The sequence below is a fragment of the Thunnus thynnus genome, chromosome 4 (genome assembly GCF_963924715.1).
Source record: "Thunnus thynnus chromosome 4, fThuThy2.1, whole genome shotgun sequence".
Classification (NCBI taxonomy): domain Eukaryota; kingdom Metazoa; phylum Chordata; class Actinopteri; order Scombriformes; family Scombridae; genus Thunnus; species Thunnus thynnus.
In genome coordinates this window covers 27280100-27301152 of record NC_089520.1, presented here as the reverse complement: position 1 = coordinate 27301152, position 21053 = coordinate 27280100, and the positions used below count along the sequence as shown (strand labels likewise).

The following is a 21053-nucleotide window of genomic DNA, read 5'->3' as shown; positions in this document are numbered from 1 at the left end:
AGACTTCGAGGGGATTTGTTTGACTTTAAATCAATTTCCTGAGGCTGCACGAGTGTCTGGTCACTAACGGTGAGTTTGGAAGTTTGTGGGGATGGGAATGTGATCTACAGGAAGAATTTCCCTCAGATTTTCCCCTTTACTGGAGGGCAGATACACATACGGTAGTCTTTAAAAAGACATATAATGGAAGAATAGGCTGTGATTGTGACAGCTGGGTGACCGAACTGATGCATGTCAAAAATATTTTGTGTGAGATATTTAGTGTCTTCAGACATGGGCAACATGAATGTCTCTCTGCATGTGCTGCATGCTTGTGTGAGTTTAATTCATGCTTGCTGGAGTTAAGATCTGCACATGTTTGATTTATCACCAGTGTCACTGAACGTGGCTGCAGTGGGAGCCTTTCCCCCTATCCTCACACATCTATTTTTACTAGCTTATTGCTTACCAACCCACTAGAGACAGAGTGATTGCGAGATAAGACTAATAGATCAAGAGATGGGAGAGAGGGAACGTAAGGGGAGGAAGCAAAGAAGAAGGGAAAGTCAGATGTTTGTCAGAACAGCCAAGATGAGAAAGATATTTTGCTGTGATCACGGTCGAGATGCTTAAATTTGTATCACTTCTTGAGCCACTGATGGAATAATTTTCTTTTTGTAGAAGGTTACAATAAAATGAAATAGAGAGCGAGCAGAGAAAGCCGAATGAATATTCAAAAGACAGGTAGAAAAAGAGGTAGTATGATTTTACCATCAGGTAGATCTGCAGCGTTGTCATCTCAGGATTGTCTCTGCTGTAAAGCTGTTAACCATTGATGCCACTCTGGCCAACTGTCAGCAGTCATTAAAGACAAGTGCTAGAATCTCACAGGCTACATGCCAAACCACACACACTCACATTTCCCCCCCACATATGGCAGGATCCCATGAAGGTGCTACTATGATAACTCACACTGTACCCCAGTGTGATGGAACATCATAGCCAACAATGGATCTTTTGGAGTCTGCTGTTGCTGTAGAGTGATAAACCTTTTTTCTTAACTGACATTTTCTGCCATCACTATATTCATGACTTTTATGTACCAATAATACAGTCACTCATGTTATATGGCACTATAAATTAGAGCGGCAATGATTAGTCGATTAATCGATTAGTTGTCAACTGTTAAATTCATCGCCAACTATTTTGATAACTGTTTAATTGTTTGGAATCATATTTTATTTAAGAAAAAAAAGTCCAAATTCTCTGATTTCAGCTTGAATATTTTCTGGTTTCTTTAGTCTTCTATGACAGTAAACTGAATATCTTTGGGTTGTAGACTGTTTTAGGACATTTGAGGATGTCACTTTGGGCTTTGGGAAACAGTTCTCCACATTTTTATAGACCAAGCATCGAATAATCCTTAGTTGCAGCCCTACAATAAAGAGAATTTCTTAAACACTTTACATCCCTACTAACACTGGAAATTAGGAAAATGTTAAGACAAGTATATTGACAAGTATATTGATGCAGTTTTCAGTCTTCACAACTTATCTAATGGTATTATAAGGATTCAGCTGTCTCTGAAATCCTCAGTATTCCTTGTTGTTCATTTTAGTTTTCTAACTCCTACTATGTCTCTGTTTGGATGTCCAGGTACAACCCGCCCCCCACGTGAAGGTGAAGTTTCTGGCGTGGACTACAACTTCCTCTCAGTTGAGGACTTCCTGGAGTTGGAGAAGAGTGGAACCCTGTTGGAGATTGGAACGTATGAAGGTAAATTATAAAAATCATGCATTTGTTCGAGTGTATTGTAGGTAACTTCCATGGAAAAAAAAACTTGCTGGGGTTTGCTAACAAGAGGGAACAGAGCCAGATACAGATACCTCATGCAGAGACAGCAGTAGGAACTGTCTAAGGTGAAGCAGCTGTATAGATCCGTTCAGCCTGTCTACTCTTGGCAGGGTATGAGCTCCTCTAAAGATACGGTATGTTGAAGAAGTAGATATATAAAAGAGTAAAGAAAAAATAATCTCAAATCACCCTTTCTTGCATTTCAGAGTCCGTTTTGCAGTTTATTGGTGCATTTTTGTTATCTTTGTGAATAAACCATGCTACATGGAAGATGTGACCACGACATATTTCCAGTGTAGCTTACAAGGGAGTTTGGAGCTATAAGGTTCCAAAGTGTAAGTTTCCATTATATAGAACAACAGTAAACATCCATAGCATTTTTTCACGGGGCTGTCATAGACGCAGGTATAGTGGGGCCCTATTACTTCCACAAAGTCTCTCCATTAATTACACACAAAACAGGCTTTTACAGATTAGCTGATCTTATGTTCATATATATCATTCAATAAAACACACTGGAACTTAGTGGATCGACAGAAAATGAATCGCTAGCTATTTTCATAATCGAATAATCAATTTGAGTAATATTTAAAGAAAAAACAAAAATTCTCTCGTTCTAGACTCTTTAATGTGAATATTTTCTGTTTTCTTCAGTCTTCTGTGATAATAAACTGAATATCTCTGGGTTGTGGACTGCTGGTCGGGACAAAACAAGACATTTGAGGTTGCACCTTAGGCTTCAGGAAACAGTGATTGGCATTTCTCACCATTTTCTGACATTTTATAGATTGATTAATTGAGAAAAAAAATCAATAATGAAAATAATTGTTAGTTGCAGCCCTAAAACACACAATCCGTCAATAGTACAAATGGACTGGACAGTTTCAGTGACTGTACTTAGCAGTTCTCAGACATGACTTTCTCTGTGTGCATGTGTCAGTGTATCAATAAGTGCATATGCTTTAATTATCAGCATTGAACCTAACTTAGTCGGAATGGCAGGAAATGTCCTCCTGTACTTCCAACCAGCACTTAGAGCTTGCCCACCCATGGTACACTGTCAGTAAGCAGGCATGTTGCACCCCTGTCCAGGCCAATCAGCCTACTTCTGGACAGGTGCACCTGCTTGGCACAGCAGGAGGGAACCATGTACCCTCTGCGCCTCCAGCCAGTGCTCAAAACATGCCCGCCCCCGCCACAGAGAGGTTTTGGTGCCAATCCCTGTGAGTCAAAGAGCACATGCTCAACATTCAACAACCAGGCTGAAAAACTCTAATGCAGAAGAGGCAGATATACTAATGTCCCCTCAATATGACATAATGCCATGCAGCAAGAAGACATGTTGTATTTTGAGAGGGTTTTTCTCAAATGGAAACATTCATGTTTACTTGCTCTTGGTCTGTTACAGCTATCATTCTATCCACCATAAATGTAGGTCAGATAGCCTACAGCAACATGTTTACCTCCTTTCTCTGGGGGTTGTTGAACATAACACATCACTAGTTGAAGTACAGTAGAAGAAGATGAAGAGAGGTGAAACTTGAGCATCAAAAAGCTTGTTTGAAAGTTGAAAAGGTTGCTGTCAAAATCTTGACATGAGTTGTCTTTCACGTAAGCAACGTCACAAAGGTACATTCATGAAAAAATGATGTGGTGAATGCTGGAGTTTTTTGAGGGACTGAGAAGATGTCAGCAGTCAGTCAGTGTTTGGTTGATATGTTTTGTATAGGCTTAGTCACACAGACAGGCATACACACTCAGTCATTCAGTATATGATCCTTTCTTGCTGCCAAGACTGAATAATCTGTGTATGTTGGTGGAAACGTTCGTCATGTGTGGGGTGTCTAGTCTTGGTAGGTTTCAATCATCTTTCCCCATCTTACAGTAAAGTCACTGTCCATAGTAGCCGCTAACTTTTCAGGACAAAATCATTTGAATACCTTTGTTATATACGATGTTAGTTACTGTTACTTGTTACTGGTGTTCAGATATAGTTTAAATCTACTCTTAATAGGACAGTTCTCATTGACCAGCTCTCAACAGCGAAGCCAAAAAAACAGTAATCATGACACAAAGGATGTGTCACACACCACTTCTGCTTCACTGATAAATCAGTCACCACTGACACACTGGAAGGACTGTAAACAACAACACCATTCAGTCAGAAAATGTTTAAAGTGTCTGCTGTGTCCACTTAGCTTGTTCAGTGTTCCATAATAATGGCTTTCCCTCTGACTACATTCCTCTATCTTAACCCAGGAGAAGCAAACAAGGCTGATGGACTTGAGACTAACAACATATTTACTCCCCTCCACTAATGACAGTATATAGAACAGCAGAAACTTTAAAAAATCCCCCCTTTATTTTAAAGACTAAAAAATTCAGTTTGTGTGTTTTTAGCCGGTTTAACTTGAAGATGGGGTGAAAAATGATGTCATCATCACAGAGAGGGTTGGGATTATAACCAAAGAGTAGTCATTGATACAACACATCAGATGAACCACTTTTTGTTTGCCAACAGTCAAAAATACTGAAAGGAAGGATAGAAGGATACTGAAACCAAGGTAACATATGAATAAGTGTTTTAAAAACCACATGATACAGACCTATTTTGTCATGCAGTGGCACAGGGAAGAGAGGGACCAACAGGTTGAGATTGGTGGATACCTCTCTGAGCCTTTCCCATCTCCTGTGGAGTGCCTCAAGACAGTATTCTGGGCTCCCTTATCTTTTTGTTTTATATTAACGGCATGAAAGCAGCCTGCTCAGTTCAGCTATCTTGGTGTCTCATAGGGATAAAGAGAAGATACAGGAGATATTAGTTGATGAGTAAAACAGAATAGAGGACCTCGCTATTTGGAAATGGGCTTCTTTTACACCTAGATCAGACTGAGTAGATTCTGTTTGGTTAGTGTCAATAGTTTCAAAATCCTCTGCTAATTACTTGAGTTAAAATTTTACAATCCAGGGCATGCTGCTATTGCTTTGGCAGACAGTCTGAAGTTGTTAGCCTCCCGTCTGATTCAATTATTCAATTATTTTGACTGTTCTGTTAGTTCATGGTACTGGCCTCTTACAAAAGCTTTGAAACAAACAAGTAGAACAAAACAGACTGCTTAGAGTCACCCTTGTGCTTGAGTCATGTGGGTAGGTGTCAGTTCTTACAGCTTCACTGGCTTCCAGTGGAGAACAAGGGACATCATTTTCAATTATGTTTATAGGATTTTACATAGAAATGCTCCCAGCTACATTTGCAATTATTTTAAGAATGTGGGGGAAGTTATAGTCATCACACTAGAGTGGATACCCATTGTTTTGGATGGAGACACCAGGAGAGGATCGGCGGGAACAGACAGTCCTGAGGGAGATATTAGCTGATAGAGAAGTTTTAACTGACCTATGATTTTCCATTGGACTGTGAAAACTGTTTTCAAGGTGTCAGCTTCCAACACACCTGTTGATTTCCTTAAAAAAAACTATAGAATAAGTTTGATGTGCACATTGGTTTCTGTGGTTATTTTTGCAACAGTCTGGTGTAGTTTGCACAAAGTTTTTTAAAAGGGAGTGCAGAGCTGCTTTCCCTGCTGTGCGCCGACACCAAAATAGAGCCCTGCAAGTCACAGACAAGCACAAAGGTCCACACACCTGAATATTTTCATTATTTTATTTTAGGTCTATGTACTACTATTATATCCTCTCATGCAACCAATTTTTTTGCTTAAGCTCTGCAGCTACGAAGTTCAAACCATGATTCATCTGTGAGCAAGAGTATCTATCAATCTTCAACAGGAAAACTGTGGTGTGTTTTGGTCCTTGAACACAATGATTAATTGAAAATGTTTAGACTGGTTTTGGCATTTAAAACTATTTGGAAACTGCTACTTTCCTATTTAAGTTATACTTTGCCAATTTGTGTTTCGACTGTAGTTTTGCCACCTGCAGCAGAATATAATTTTTCCATTGCCTTTATGTCTTGGATGCAAATGCAGTTCTGTCTCATTAAGATGTTGGATTTATGTCTATCTTCAGATGGTACAGTCTGTTTAGGTCTGCCTGGTCTTACTTTGGATGAAAATGACTCAGTTTGTGTTTCTGCAGGTTTTGCTCTCTCCGTTTTGAAATAGTCAGTTTAGCTTAAATGTGGCACTGGTGAACAATTTGGCTGCAAAATGTTCCACTAAATGTTTTCGATTTTATGAACTGCTTGAAAAAAAAGTATTACTTGTGCATTGGGAACATTATGTTTTAATATTTTAACAAAAATATATGGTCAGAATGATCTCAACCAACTGAAAATCATATTTCAATGTCATGTAAGCATTTCTCAGAGAAGTTGTGATTTGTCTTAGTTCTAGATAAGTGCATTGAATTAAAAGAGAGGCAGTGTGGCAATAATATTGTAAAAGTTTTGATAAGTACTTAATATTTTCTGGTACTGCATGAATCACAATGTATAAACTTATGTTGGACCAACAATGAAGAAATTTAGTTTTACTTTCACACACACACACACACAGACACGCACATTCTCACAGACAAAACTCAGCCTCACTATTTGCATACAAAGGCTTTGACCCCCCCCCCACCCCCCCCAAACACACACACACAACCCTTTTACCCCTCCTATCTTGCCCTCCTACTAAAATTCCCTTCTTTTCTCTGTCTTTTTTTTAATCCCCCCCCCCCTCCCTGCCTTCTTCTTCGTTGCCTAGGTAACTATTATGGGACGCCCAAGCCACCGGTGCAGCCCCCCGGTGGGAAAGTGATTAGCAATAGCAGCAGCGGCGGTGATGCCCCACTGCCAGACGGACTCAGCGGTAGCCTGCCGGGCTCGCAACACTCCACTCCCCGACGCTCCAAGTCCTACAATGACATGCACAATGCTGGAATAGGGCCTGGAGAGCAGCAGCAGCAGGAGGACGACGAGGACCTCCCTGACATGAATAGTAGCTTTACAGGTACGTACGAGGGGCAGGAAGTCCAGGAGGATGGAGAGGAAATTTTCATTTTGGTGGAAGCCACTTTCTTGGAAGATGAGCTAGACTAAAGACAGTGGAAGAAGTGGAATAAAGTGGGCAGGCATGTGATTCAAGGTGATGTAAAGTTATAAAATTAGAAAAACAAGTTGGAAAGAAGAATCTTTACTGTAAGTAGACGTCAGTTGTGTCTCACAAAAACCTGAAATCCTAGAAAGACAAACTTCTAAGTGCATCCCTGGTAAAATGGCACTCATTTTTCATTTCGAATGCTCAAAAAGACCATGTTAACACCCGGCACTAAAATGAGTGTGATGTGATTTGATCACAGCTGGACATCTCGAGAAACAGTAATTGTCAATTAATCAGTTGATCAACTGAGAGAAGCTTTTGACAACTGATTAATTGTTTGTGTAATTTATTGAGTAAAAATGCCAAATATTTGATGACTACAGTTTCTCAAATGTGAAATAAACACTCCACAGCTTTTACACATCAAGGTTGGGTTACATTTAATAAGAAATACTATGTGTCCTGTGACGAGGGTAGTTGAATGGATTCTGTGATTCTCAAAGGAGCTTTGTCAAGTGTGAGAAAATAACCTGCTTGGACTTGGGGAGCCTGCATTACAAACTGGTGTTATTATGTTTGAGGGACAGAGAGGATACAATGAGAGACACTATTGAGATGCAAGAAACTTTATTCAGATGCGATACTAAATAGCTGGAATACCCTTTAAAATACCACTGTTTTTTTAGATAGTTGGTTAGACAAAATAAGCAATTTGAAGACATCACATTGGACTCTTGCGTGTGACATTGTGATGGACATTGTTGACATTAACCAAGCAACTGATTAATCTAAAAAATAATAGATAATGAAAACAATCATTAGTTTCAGCCTGAGACGGCTCTGAATACTTGTGCGAATACACCCAAAACACATTGAACTCCATTGAAAATTGTAATGTGAGCGCTAAATCTCCCAAATACAGTGGATTTGCGTATGCCATCACGTTTTGAAGAATGTATGCCAGCTGGGGTACCAAACAGCCTGCATGGTCCTCTTCTCTATAGCATTTTTTTCTGTCAGGGGTTTCTTGTTCCAATAACAAGTCACACAGTTTTTTCCACCACCTTGCAATTTTTACTGCAACCGATCAACAGCTGTCATGATTACTCGTTATAGTTGTAGTTGCAGCTGTATGTCTACTCCATGTTCTGGATATGCTTCCTTAGCTGGTGTGGACGCCTTTAAAACAAACAGACCTGAAGTGAGTGAGTCCACAGGCAGCTGCTTGCACAGCCGTCCTCGACAGCAGCCTGAGAACATGCTGTGGTCTATTTAGTTTGGAGTATAACACCAGAATGCGATCCTTCTTCGTGCAGCTCTGTTTGGGAGAAGAGAAAAGGAGAATCTGAGTGGTGATGGATAAAGTGGGAGGGGATGGTAGGTGGCAGGAAATGAAGGAGAAAGAGGGAGTGGTTGGGAAGGCGTAAAGGGGGCAAGTCTGAAAAGGATTGGGGAGAGAGAGAGAGAGAGAGAGAGAGAGAAAGAAAGAGAAGCAAGGGAGGTTTGCATTTTGTGAAGGAGGATAAGCTCAGAAAATGAAGAAGTAGGAGAAAGAGCACAAAGGAAGTGGAGAGAGAGAGCGACAGAGAGAGCACTTTGGTGTGGTGAGGGGCTGCAGAATACAAGAGCTCCTTTGATTGGTGAGTAAGGGATCTCTGGGTTTGACTACATCTGCCTGTATCTATGCATCCAAAAATGTAAAATAGTGCCATCTGGCTGTGAGCAGCAGAGGGTGGATGACTGACTAACCTCCATATTTGAAATGATTCTTAATGATGTTATTAGTACTCGGTGGGTCATTTGTGTTTGTGTGAGTGAGAGGGAGATTTTATTTGCTTGATTTAAAATGATTGTAAGCACAATGCTGACATCAGAGCTGGTTTGATAAAGGGACTCTGTCTGATTTTGAATTCTCTTACTTGCTGAACTCATTTTGGATATTACCTCTGTGTGTTAGTAGGTCAGTAGGCATTTTAAGGCGGTTGACTCAGCCCTTAAGCCGTTTTCTACCGTGTGTTTTTAGAAGGTGGGACCAAAAGTTGTTTATTTGCCTTCTGTGATTGTGTGAGCTATGAAGGTGTCAGTCAAGTGTGAGTGTGAAAGTGAGATAACAGGAAGCCAGGTGATAGCACTTCATAGGTTGTGGAGCAAGGTGTGAACTGCCCACTCAGCTGTCTTCATTTATGTAAATGTATAGCTTTAGGAAGTAGTTCAGGTTGTCGGCTAAACAGATATACCCCACAGTACTGTGTCTGTAAGGTTTAGTCCAAAACTAGATGTGTAAAACTTTGGAAAGTCCTTGTGAGTCATTAAAAAAGGGCTTTGATTGGCAAGACCAAGATTTCTAAAAACTCAAACTACTCTAATCTTGGAAGTATTTGGATTGGAACTATTGGACTCAGAAATCCAGTTTTACTCATTTCTCATAAACATTTTTTTCCATCATACCTCACAGTCTGTCACATTAGCAACCTGATTAAAACCTGTGCCGTTTCTAGTGCCGTTATGTTCCTTTTCACTAAAAATAGACTCAGATTATCCAGGGAGCTACGTATGCAGTGGAAATAACAGCTGTTGTTTCTGAGAAAGACATTTTTAGTCGATCATGTATCGAGGCTCCTCTCGATGCACTCAGGTTGTTTTCACAGCTATTTTTGTTTTTTTTGTTCCTGAAGGCATTACCAGCTTCCCGTTATCAGAATAAGCCTAACACCACACCATGTTTGTCTTCACTCTTCCAGGAGACTCCAGTGAATTAGACGAGATTCATCACTCGGTGCGACCCTTTGCCCCCCGCCAGAGTGAACCGTCCTACCCTGGGACAACCCCCTCACCACCGTCCACCACGGAGAGCACACAGCAGTCACACCCTCACCTGAGCCATCCTCCCCCTGAGGACCCACTGGGACCTCTGCCTGACAACTGGGAGATGGCCTACACCGAGAATGGAGAGGTCTACTTTATAGAGTAAGTACCCCAGGATATGCACAAGTAATACAGTACATCAGTGTTCACTTTTTGCTGAGATCTGCTTCAGCTCGGATAAGTCATTGTGTAAACATCATCTAATTGTCCTGACAGTCCAAAAGAGGGTATTTTTTGCCTGTATATACTGTCTAATGTTTAACTCCCATTGTCAGTAAAAATGAATGAGATAAAATAATGAAATAAAGAATAAGAAAAAGATAAACGTAGGTTGCGTAATTCTGGACATAAAATCGCTGAGTTTCAGTTTGGAATAGGACATCAAATATAGAACCAAAGCAAATGTTCTCAGGCCTGTCTCATATAGGATTACCTGTTATCTATAGTTTGAAGGTGTGGATCCATGTTTCCACTTAGAATGATATTTGTCATTGTGGACGGTAATCAAAAGTTTTAGAAAGTGTAGATTTTTGAAAGACATTTTATGGGGCATAAACCAAGCACACGTTTACTTTTTCTAGGATCTGACACACATGCAGCTGCTCTACCTTCAGCCTTATAAATTAACATATTAACTTGAAATTGGGAATATTAAGTCTGCATGATAGTAAGTTGGGGGAAAAAGTAATTTGACTGAATTTTTATGCCCTCCACGTCATGATAAGCCAGTAGATCTTCATTAAAATTTGTACTATAATTTTTAGATCCTTTCAACAATATTTCTTTCTACATGCCGGATGTATATAATATATAATATTTTTATCCTTCAGTATTGTTATCACCTCCAGGTAATTTTATTTGTGTATGTTCTTTTCAGCCACAATACGAAGACCACCTCTTGGATAGACCCTCGGTGCCTGGACAAGCCTCAGAAACCCCTGGAAGAATGTGAAGATGATGGTACGTCCATGTGTGTGTGCATCATTAGCAATGTGTGATAACTAACGCTGTATTTGCATTCAATTCTAGAGAGTTGGTTAGGTTGGGTTATAAAATTTAATAATTGACTAATTTCATGGTGATGTGTTGTGAAAAATCAAACAAGTTGGTGCCAGAGTCGTGGTTCCCACCAGTAGCCCTTAGGTGTCAGTGTTGGGTCACAGAAAATGGCGAGCAGGCCTTGCGTGCGTTCTTTCAGCTGTGTATCAGAATTGAATTCCAAGGAATTGACTGCATCATTTGCATCATTTAGCTCAAATATGCATCCTTGATACACACATGTTTTCAACCACAAACGCTTGCATATAGACACACACACACACTCACACAGACACACACACACCACACAGCATTTTTCATGAGGTAATGATATTCATGCAGCCATTTAGTTTCCTCTGGTAAGGTGCACAAACATTCACAAATTGAAAAGTGATAAATGTTGTCATTACTTGCTTAATGATTTTGGTTGAAAGAAATTCTACCACAACCCAAAGCCATTGCTGCCTCAAAGCACACACAGAGATTCAGTCATCCGGGGGGAACTATGCCTTGTGATTTTTGTAAACATAGATTTTTATGTGAAGGTTGGGGCTCTGGCTTTGATTAACTCTTGCCACCCTGTGGACAGATGTGGTTATTACATTTGACTGATTCACAGATTCACCTTTCTCCCTCTCTGCCCCCTCCTTTCTCTTTCCCTTTAACAACAATCCCATGGTGCTGTGCTGTCCAACCCACTGAGTAGAAGGGGTGCATACAGAGGAGCTGGACAATGACTTAGGTATGTACATCTTTAACACCACCCAGTGTCTGTCTATCCTGCATTCACCGTGTCACCTTGGTTCTGCACACAATTGATTTATTGTTGCACTTCAAAGAGTTTCAGCTAAATTTAAAAGGTGTGAAATGGGTCAGTGAAGATAATGGAATCACCACCGTTAAAAATGCACATCTACATAATGCTCAACACCGACGCCAACAACAACAACCCCACCAGCAGTGGCTCATACAGAGTCATTTGACAGTTGGTGAGCGATGACTCTGACAATAACTCTCTAATTATCTAAAAATGAGACATTATGCCGCGCTACCAGAGACTTGACCTTTACCTAACCTTACCGTCTGTATGTGGCTTTGATTTTTGACAAAACACTGAAAGCTGACCATGAACACAACTGTCAACATACCCACATGCCGCCAGACACACAAAACACTCACACATCAGCAGGCCCTCATTTCATACATAAGAGACAGAGCTGATCCGAGGAAGATTGTCGTAATGATGATTTCCTAATGGGTGTCTGTCGGAGTCAGACAGCAACAGGCCTTTTTTTTTTCCTGGAACCCATCAGCACACTAACTAGCCTATCAGACACAGCAGCGCAGCAACTTGTGCCGGGATAAATGGTGTCTGGAGACTGCGCCCTGCACCTTTATGCACTGGTAATGAATGATGTCATTCCATTACAGGAAATATCTGATGAGTGATTATACTAGCCCTTTGTGATGGTCATGTTTGGGCATGACTTGGAAGTACATTGAAAAACAGGGACAAAAACAGAATTGAACATTAAATACACGCTTTTTATATTTTGCTCTTGTAGAATTAGGAATGAGGCTCACTACATTTAGTTTTTGTCGAATGAAAATCTATTAAAAATGTAAACATCCCAGAAAAACAGCTTTTGTTTTGAGCTTGACTTGTATGGATTTTGCATTTTTTTTTTGTAAAATGGGATTTGAAAGGTTTTCTTTAGCCCTAGGGTCAAAGAATTTCATGAAATACTATTTAAATCAGTACTTCACACTCTATATGTTTTTCCATCTTCTGTTAAAGCTGCATTAAATCAATATTTTTATATTAACCTTAAATCAATGACAAATATTTTTATATTAACCTTAAATAAATGTAATGTGAAAGGGGCAGACTGCAGAAAAAAATCACTTTACAGCATCTTTACTCTCTTCTAACTCATTAACAACAACAAACAGAGAAAGAAAGAACACCATATGCAAAAAAAAAAGGAATTGAGGCACTGGGAAGGCGAACCTTCAGTCTTTTTAAGCATCTTAAACAGCTGCCATGTTCTAATCATCAGATCAGACAAGTCCCCTGTCCATAAGACAGCTCCCCCTCAGGATGAACATGTTCAATAACTATCGATCAACACAATCCAATACAGGTAGGCAAACAAACGCAATTAACTTCAGTTCTCCGAGGAGGAGCAGACTCAGGCATGATATGAACGCCAGCAGCTCACACACACACACATAGACACACACAAAGTCTCTCTCTCTGTAGCGCATGCTTACTCAAGAGAAATAAGTCACAGCACTGTATCAAGAGAATAGCATACAAACAGTTAAACATGTAATTCATCATGCTTGACTCCCTGTTGAATCCACAATATGTTTCTGGAAGGTGGGAGGAAAGCAACGCTCCGTTCCTTTCTTTAAACGTACACAGTATTGTTAAGACGGTTGCTTCACCAAACGACCTCCCTCTGTCTTTCTAAAACTCTCTCACGCACATACACGCGCACAGGTGCTCCTCCAGGAGTGGGACTAGCGCAGTGTGAAATCAAGTGGGTGATTAAAATTTTGCGCGAGGCCAGGCATAACCGCATTCCATTTAACGTTCCAGTTCAAAACATCTGAATGGTAATTCACCGTGCCCGCTTTAGTGGCTTCACCCCGTAGAACAACTCTAACGCTGTAACCTTGCATTCCTCTTCTGCTGTATGTTTTTGATATTAGCTGCATTTAACTGGAGTAGAAAATGCGGAATAATAGCAACTTGAGTGTTTTACAAGCATCAAATCGACGACTGATTGTGTTGTTCTGAATCAGTTTCTCTTACATGCCAAGGCTATCTGGTCTGCCTGTCTGTTATGGTATTCGTCATGTACAGACAATTTAAACATTGCCATCCGGCTTTTTATTGCATCTGCTGCTGACTCCACTCCAACCAAGAGCCCTCCTCATTAGAAGGCAGAGGTAGGCTCTCCAAGTTGGATGATTGTAATTACCATCTACTCGCACACAGGGTGAGGCGTAATTGGCTGAGGGTAATAACATGTAAAACTGATAGATCACAGGAGAGTATTATTGGACAATCTGTGTTTTTGGCCAGTTAGAAGCCTCTGACATTATCTATGTGGAGGCCAGCCAATAATCAGTGCTGCTGTAATCAGACTATAGAACTGAATCAGATGGCTCTGTTGGAGATAATAGCATCACTCTTTATGGCAAACACACTGTTGAAATCACACCCTGCTGAAGTGGGCACAGTCATGTTCATATCTTTTCCTAATCGGTGTTGATTATGATGGATTTCTTTTCAGCGGTGGGTTGGGTTTCTGTGAAAGTCTGAAAGACATGCGTGTTTGCGTTACTGTGAGTAAGCAGCTGCTTTCAATGCCACTTTCTCCAATGATGTGAAGTTTTCAGGCGAGTCAAGGGTGCAATCTTTAGTCCACAAAGCAGGAGCTGGCGCAGGTGAAGTAATTTCACACCGAAGCATTGTGGCTTTCAGTACCAGTCAAATGTGTTGAACACATTTTCTCGTTCTAGTGAATGCGAAGGTGTGTCTAAACTTTTGACTCGTGCTGTATATAAAAAGAAAATGAAGGACACAAATGTTATTGTAGAAGACTGCAGCCAGAGTACCATTGTGTTTAGCCAAGGTCAGTATCTTTTCATTAAATTAGCCATCAGATTATTTGTGTGAACGCTGAAAAGCATGTTGCTTTCATACTTTCCGAAATATTCAACATTTTCCGTCACTTTTGCTCCATTCAAATGACTGAACGGGATATTCATAATGTACACGTTTTCACACTTATTATTAGATTATGGTGATATATAATTTATCACAGCTCCTTTATTTTAAATCATACGGACACATATACATCAGTCACGCCTGAAGTCTCTGTCTCGCTCAAACTGAAATATTTTTTCGATGTGACTTTTAGTTTTTGAGTTATAAGAAGCTATACTTTCATGTTAATCTCTATTAAATGACCAGTCTTACCCAGGACTGAGACAGCAGTTAACAGCAGTTAGTGGATTCTTAACTGATGTGACTGTGCATTCAGTTGCAGTAGGAAATCCCAGTGCTCAAATCATAGACCTTTAAACAACTAATTTTAATACAGTACAGGACTGCTGAGGATGCACAGCTGAAGGAAATCCGCTAAATAGTTCAGCCTGACACAAAGACACACACACACACAACAGGAAACGAGGGATGGACCCCATCTTTTCAAAATAAAAGTGCTTATAGTTCAACTTTTGCGAGGGATTATACCTCAGCTGTTGTTTTATCCTTATTCCAACAAAGACAATTAAAGGAACCTCAGCTTCATCTCAGTACACTTAAGCTCATTTAATTCCTCACTCTAAAACTCCCATTTGAACTTCTTTAATTGCTTACTCTATATTTTGCATCCTTCATCCCTTTCCCACTTTTCTAACTATCCCTGCTGCTTCAGCTGCTTTCTCATGCTTTTGCAACTCTTATCTACTGATCCATTCAAACCTTAAAATGTTCCACATCTTTCACACATTTGGAGTTTTATTCAACTGTCAAATCCCATTCATACTTTTTGAAAATATTCAACACAACCGATTGAGATTTTCTAATTCGACCCACCCATTTCCCCACTTTTCCAACTCATTCGTACTCCTTCAGCTGCTTCTTCATCCAAATTGAAGCCAGCAATCCAGTTTAGCATCAGCCTTTCAAACAGCCGGCATTCACACCGCAATTTCTTCAGAAATTGCATTTTCTAGTGTAGGAATGTGCTTCTTTGTTCTGATCTTTGGACTATTTCATTGGTATGAGAAAAAGAAAAGGAAAGTAAAATCATGTCGTTAAAAAAAAAACACAACCTTTGCACTCCACCACTAATCCAGATTTTTCTCACTTTGAAACCAGGTTTTGTTTTTCTCATGATGGTTTCAAAGCCTGAATCATTCCTCCCTCTCTCACTCACCTATTTTCCTCCCTCTAACATTCACCTGTCCTCCCTTCTGCCTTCCCTCTCTCTCTCTCTGACCCCTTCCCCCTCCTCCTTTCATCTTTCCCTCCGTCCATTCACCCATCCATCCCTGCCCAAGGGGGTCTTGCTCTGTTCTTATCTGATGTGTGGAAATGTCAGCACCGTGAGTGAACAGGGGGACAGCCAGACAGCATGTGAAGCTGTTGAGTCACTCTGGCCCTGGAGACTGACTGACAGACACACACAATGCAGAGGCAAAAGGTCTCCACTGGCCTTGCCTTTAATGGCTCAATACATGGCCGCCAGCAACTTAACAGCCTCAAGGTTTTTCTTCTTTCCGTCTGTCTCATTGTCTCCGTTTTTTTTTTTTTTCTCTCTCTCTTTTAGAACTTCCTCCAGGATGGGAGAAAATAGACGATCCAGTGTACGGGGTCTACTATGTTGAGTAAGTGATGCACAGCACAGTTTGTAAAGGCACCGAACACCACACAAGGATGCAAACTCAGTATGCAAATGCACACGCTGACGCTGCATGCAAGGCATGCAGAAAAGAGAAAAGGCCTCATTTTTCTTGTTGCACATAAATAGAAATGCATCCACATACTTTCATTCTAACAGAAGCAACTTTTGACCTTACTGTAAACAGGAGCAGCTGTAATGTATGTACAGTTCTGCTGTAAGATGTCATTAAATACAACACAGCCTGATTTCACTTCAGCTATTTTGGTCTTTTGTGTACTGGAAAATGTAGGCCATTTTGTTTGTGTCGTTATCATTTGGGAAAACATGCAGCGAGCGTGTTTGTGTGTGTGTGTGTGTGTGTGTGTGCACACATGTGTGCATCTCATCTTGTGTAAGACCCCTGGGCCTCAGCATTAATATGAATATGTTTCATGCGTTTTTGATGTTGTTCAAAGCAGCACCTGGGGGCTCAAGGCTGTGGCATTTCTATTTTTTCCCTCTTTTGTCTCTGCAATATTTTATCTAATATACATTATTCACCGTATCCTTCATATCTCAGCGCTGGTAGGTCAGTAGGAAACCTCCCAGGTTCTCCAAATATGTGTTTATAGTTTCTGTGAATTAAGCCATGATCAAAATGTGATTTATTTGATGCGATTAATGTGTCATGCACTGTATTTCTCAATCATGTGTAGAAGGATGCACGTAAATTGTGTTACTGTGTATTAATCAAGGCTTGTCGGCATTTCTCCACTCCCTCTCTTGACCCTATCTCTCTCTTCTATTACCTTATCTTCTCCTCTGTGTCTGTCTTCCATCTCTCCGCTTGTCTGTCCGCTCCACTTTTCTGCTTATATTTACCTGCTGTCCCACATCCCATTTTCTATTCTTATTTTCAATTTGTTTCCTATTATTCATTCCTCCTGTCCTTTTTTTTTTTATTGCTTGCTCCCCAACCTACATCCAATCATCTCTCCTCCCACCCTCCCAAAGTCATATCAACAGGAAGACCCAGTATGAGAATCCAGTGCTGGAGGCTAAGAGGCGCAGGCAGCTGGAGCAGCAGCCTCAGCAGCCTCAGCCCCAAAGCCAGCAGCCACCTGAAGGTGAGCGCTACATCCGAGGTTCGTTCACAAGCCCCCACCAAGGGCGTCATTTCCTTTCTTTCTATTCATGTGCGTGACTGAGTTGTCTTCATACGTGTCTCTATTATGCGTGTGTGAATGATTGTGTCTGTCTTTATACCAATTATGGCTACAGGACTACTTGATGTTGCCTGCTACTGCTTTATGATTTGCTAAGTGCCCTTCCATAAAGGCATAACTATTATTTGCGGCTGTACCATGCAGCCTTTTTTGAAGTTAATTTCTGTTTTCTGCGTTGCCTTTGGATATTTGTTTGAAGTAATAACTTGAAAGCTTTTTATTTCAAGGAGAAAACAGGTAAGTTTCGACTGCAAATGATCTGACTGCTACACAGTTTCTTTCCTAGTTTATGTCAGTAAGCACTACCATTAATGACACTAATGAACTAGCATTCTTCAAGAAGATTTCTTGGTTAAGCTTGCACAGCTGCTAAAACTCTAATAGGTTGCTCTTGTTTCCTGTCTTAAACTTTATACATCTGCACGACATCCCGCAGAGAGATTAATTGTAAATGCAGGCCGGTCCGCACGGGAACTCTCCTATCGCGCTCCACCTTCTGCTCATTCAGCAGAAATCATTCGATTCCACTCGATTACCTGCTGACTTTTCTCCCGTCTGAAAGCTCAATCTCTCTTCAAAAACTCAATACCTTCAAGCGGAGCTTTTACCCACTTTTTTCACTTCTGCATTGATTCTATCTCACTGTTAAGAATATTAATGAAGGTTGTAATCTGACCTGTGCCGTGATGCTGTAACAAGGTGATTAATCAAAGTTGGTAGCCATTATGAAGAAATGGGTCGCTCTATTTTTACACACCAATGTTTTTATTCAATAGGGAGATGTGAAACAGTGTTAAAAGCCTCATGAAGTTTGTTCGACTTGTTTAACCTGGGTATACATTTTATCTCAGTGTTGCTCAGCAGGGAGATGTGAAAATGTAGAGTAGGTAAGGTCTTACATAATCTATTGAAACATTTTTAAGCACTTTCTTTCACTTTCTCTGTGGGAAGTTTTTGTTACTATATAATTGGCAGATGCCATGACAGGAAATGTATCATTTTCACAGAGAAAGTTTAGCCCCTCACCATTTCCTAGCTTCAAACGAAGCAAACTGGCTTTTTCCCCTCACGCACAGCACAGATGACAGTCTTGACACAGAGTCCTTAGCCCTGGTTTGTTAGCAGCCGTGCACCTGTCTAGACCCCATCTAGAGAACATGTGCCTCTTGCTGTTGCAGAATGGATCGAGGACTCGACGTTGGCAGGGGCCCCGCTGGCCAGCTACGCTGCCAACCACCAGGAGACCTACAGAGACCCTCAGACAGGACCCCCAATGCCCAACGCGATGGGACAAAAGCGTAAGTTCTCATCTCTACAGACTACAGTCTGAAGCCTCGTGAAAGCAGGATTACTCATTACTTTTCTGTTTTCAGGCAGTGTTACCCAGAGCGACTTGTTATGAGTTAAACAAAATTCAGCTCTCAGTGTAGTTTGTTTTCCTGAGCTGGCGCCTCGGGCAAAGTTTGCATTTTCATGATGGAGGACCTGTTATGAACTGACACTGTAAAGCTGCTCTCTGTATGAGTGTCATCATATAATCTTAATAGGTCAAATAAAATTGAACTCATTTGGTATTTACAGTCGACTTAATTTTTCCAAGAGAGTACATGAGGCAGTGTTGGTATTTTTATGTGAAAACACACCACATGAATGCCAAGTACAGTTTTATTTCCCATTGTAACAGTATTTACTGCAGTCAGATGTCGATTCTCACGGAACCTCTGTTATGTTGCCTGAATCAAATAATAGCCAGATTTTACTCATCATTTAGAGACACACACACACCTACAGACACAGTGTCTAGCCGTGCTGTGTGTTTCCTTCTCCTGGTTGCCAGCTCCTTTTATACCAGCCTCCCACTAGAAGCTTGTCTAATTAGCACAGCCATGGCAGAGAATTAACTGCCTCACCCTGTCTTTCCCTCTTACTCTCCCTCGCTGCTCTGTCGGCCGCCTTTTCCTTTTCCCTCATCGATCTCTTTATTTTATGGCTCACATTTGCCGTCTCATTGGCTTTTGTCCTGTCTCCCACCACTCTGTGCTTTGGTTCAATTGTCGGTTCTGTCCATATTTCTGTCTTTCTATGTCTCTCACTCCGTCTTTCTCCCCCCCCCCCCTCCCACCCTCTGTGTCTCACTACTTTGTACAATCCTATGCCTTGACATTCCTCCAGAGAAAGGTGTCATTTGAACTCTCTTTATCTAACTCCCTGCTTTCATGTTTTTGCTGCTTCCTGGTCTGTTCTTACATCTCTGGATCCCTCGTGGATAAAGCTGCCATCTCAGTTCACAGTTTTATTACATCTCTCCTGTTTTGAAAAATGCTATTCAAAGGCATCGCGTACAAACACACACACACACACACACACACACACACACACAAACACACAAACACACATACTTTACAAAAGGCCACAAATGCAAGGACACTAACTGACTCCAAGGGTAATGCATTTTTCATTGAATGCGTAAGCTGTAGCACTACCGTAACCTAATGTGGTACTGCAGGTCACTCGGCACATATTGCTTTGTGGTCTCTTATCCTTAATGTACACTCACTCTGCCTCTTTCTCTGTGTTCGCTTTCATTTTTTCCTTTTCCTCTGCCAACATCTCCTCATTCATTTGTGTAAAGTATGCGAAGTGATTCGTGTAAAGTAATTTTCTGTTACACTTTGTCTATTGATAAATGATTAGAGCTCAGCCTGTCCCTGTATTCAACTGTTGTTCTCAGTTTCTGACATTCTCAACTCTGAAGACAGCCAATACTTCACTGCATTTTTTGATTTGGACTGATTCCATCTCATACTGTTCTTTATTTCATCATAAGGAAGGAAGAATGGAGGACTGAGTAATTAGACTGATTTAGATTGCAGTGCTTGAGCAGTTCTCAAGAGTTAAGACCATTGTGAGATTAGTTTCATGGAGATTTCTGAGTTAATTAGCCCTTTACAACCAGTGCTGAACAATAGAGATGTGTTGTTCAGGTTGTTCAGTACGAGGTTGTACTTTCAGTAGCCATCCACCAAAGTGGAGCCTTCTCTCACACAAACCTGTTTGTAACCTTCACGCATTAAGGACGTCACTGGCATTTTGATGTTATTCTACAAAATTCTGGTACTTCTCTGTACTGCTTTGTGTCCTTTTTGGAGTATCAGTGTCTTCACTGCTAGGTGGGGAAGTCCCTTTTGATAATGTTATTGAACTAGGCTTTTGATTCCACACACTTAAAAGTAATCAATGTTGTCAGTGTTTGATCCTTTACAAGCATCATTAGCTTTTCAATGATTGTTTTTTTCCAGCCAATAATACTATAGATAATGAAATCAAATTTAGTTGTGAAATACTTCCAATACACTAGACCCACTTTCAATCTGTTCTCTGAGTGTACCAATGGTTGGAACTGATTTTATGCTGGGAATTACCCCCATTTTCTACCACATACAACCTCACTTGTCTTATAAATTCCCTCTTAACCTATTTAATCTATTTATTATAATCAGCCTGTTTTGAATCATGTGTCATCAGACCAGAACATACCCACTGGGTGATTACCCAACCATGGCCAACAGCCATTACGCTCATTTTGTGTAGTTACAGTGGTTAGGTCCTCATAGTGAGTAAAAGTTATTTGGGTGTTT

General features: G+C 40.7%; 1 protein-coding gene across 9 annotated transcripts in view; it reads left to right on the top strand.

Moving 5' to 3' along the window:
* The window catches only part of magi1b (membrane associated guanylate kinase, WW and PDZ domain containing 1b), a 140961-nt gene that overhangs the window by 83592 nt on the left and 36316 nt on the right, over positions 1-21053 (top strand). For 8 of the 9 annotated variants that reach the window (XM_067588040.1, XM_067588039.1, XM_067588043.1 and 5 more), the window contains exons 3-10: positions 1636-1755; positions 6546-6791; positions 9623-9848; positions 10624-10706; positions 11491-11526; positions 16136-16193; positions 17204-17334; positions 18594-18713. In XM_067588040.1, coding sequence (XP_067444141.1) covers positions 1636-1755; positions 6546-6791; positions 9623-9848; positions 10624-10706; positions 11491-11526; positions 16136-16193; positions 17204-17334; positions 18594-18713 — 1020 coding nt within the window. The remainder of the gene's footprint in view (positions 1-1635; positions 1756-6545; positions 6792-9622; positions 9849-10623; positions 10707-11490; positions 11527-16135; positions 16194-17203; positions 17335-18593; positions 18714-21053) is intronic. The other variant, XM_067588041.1, reaches the window with a different exon arrangement.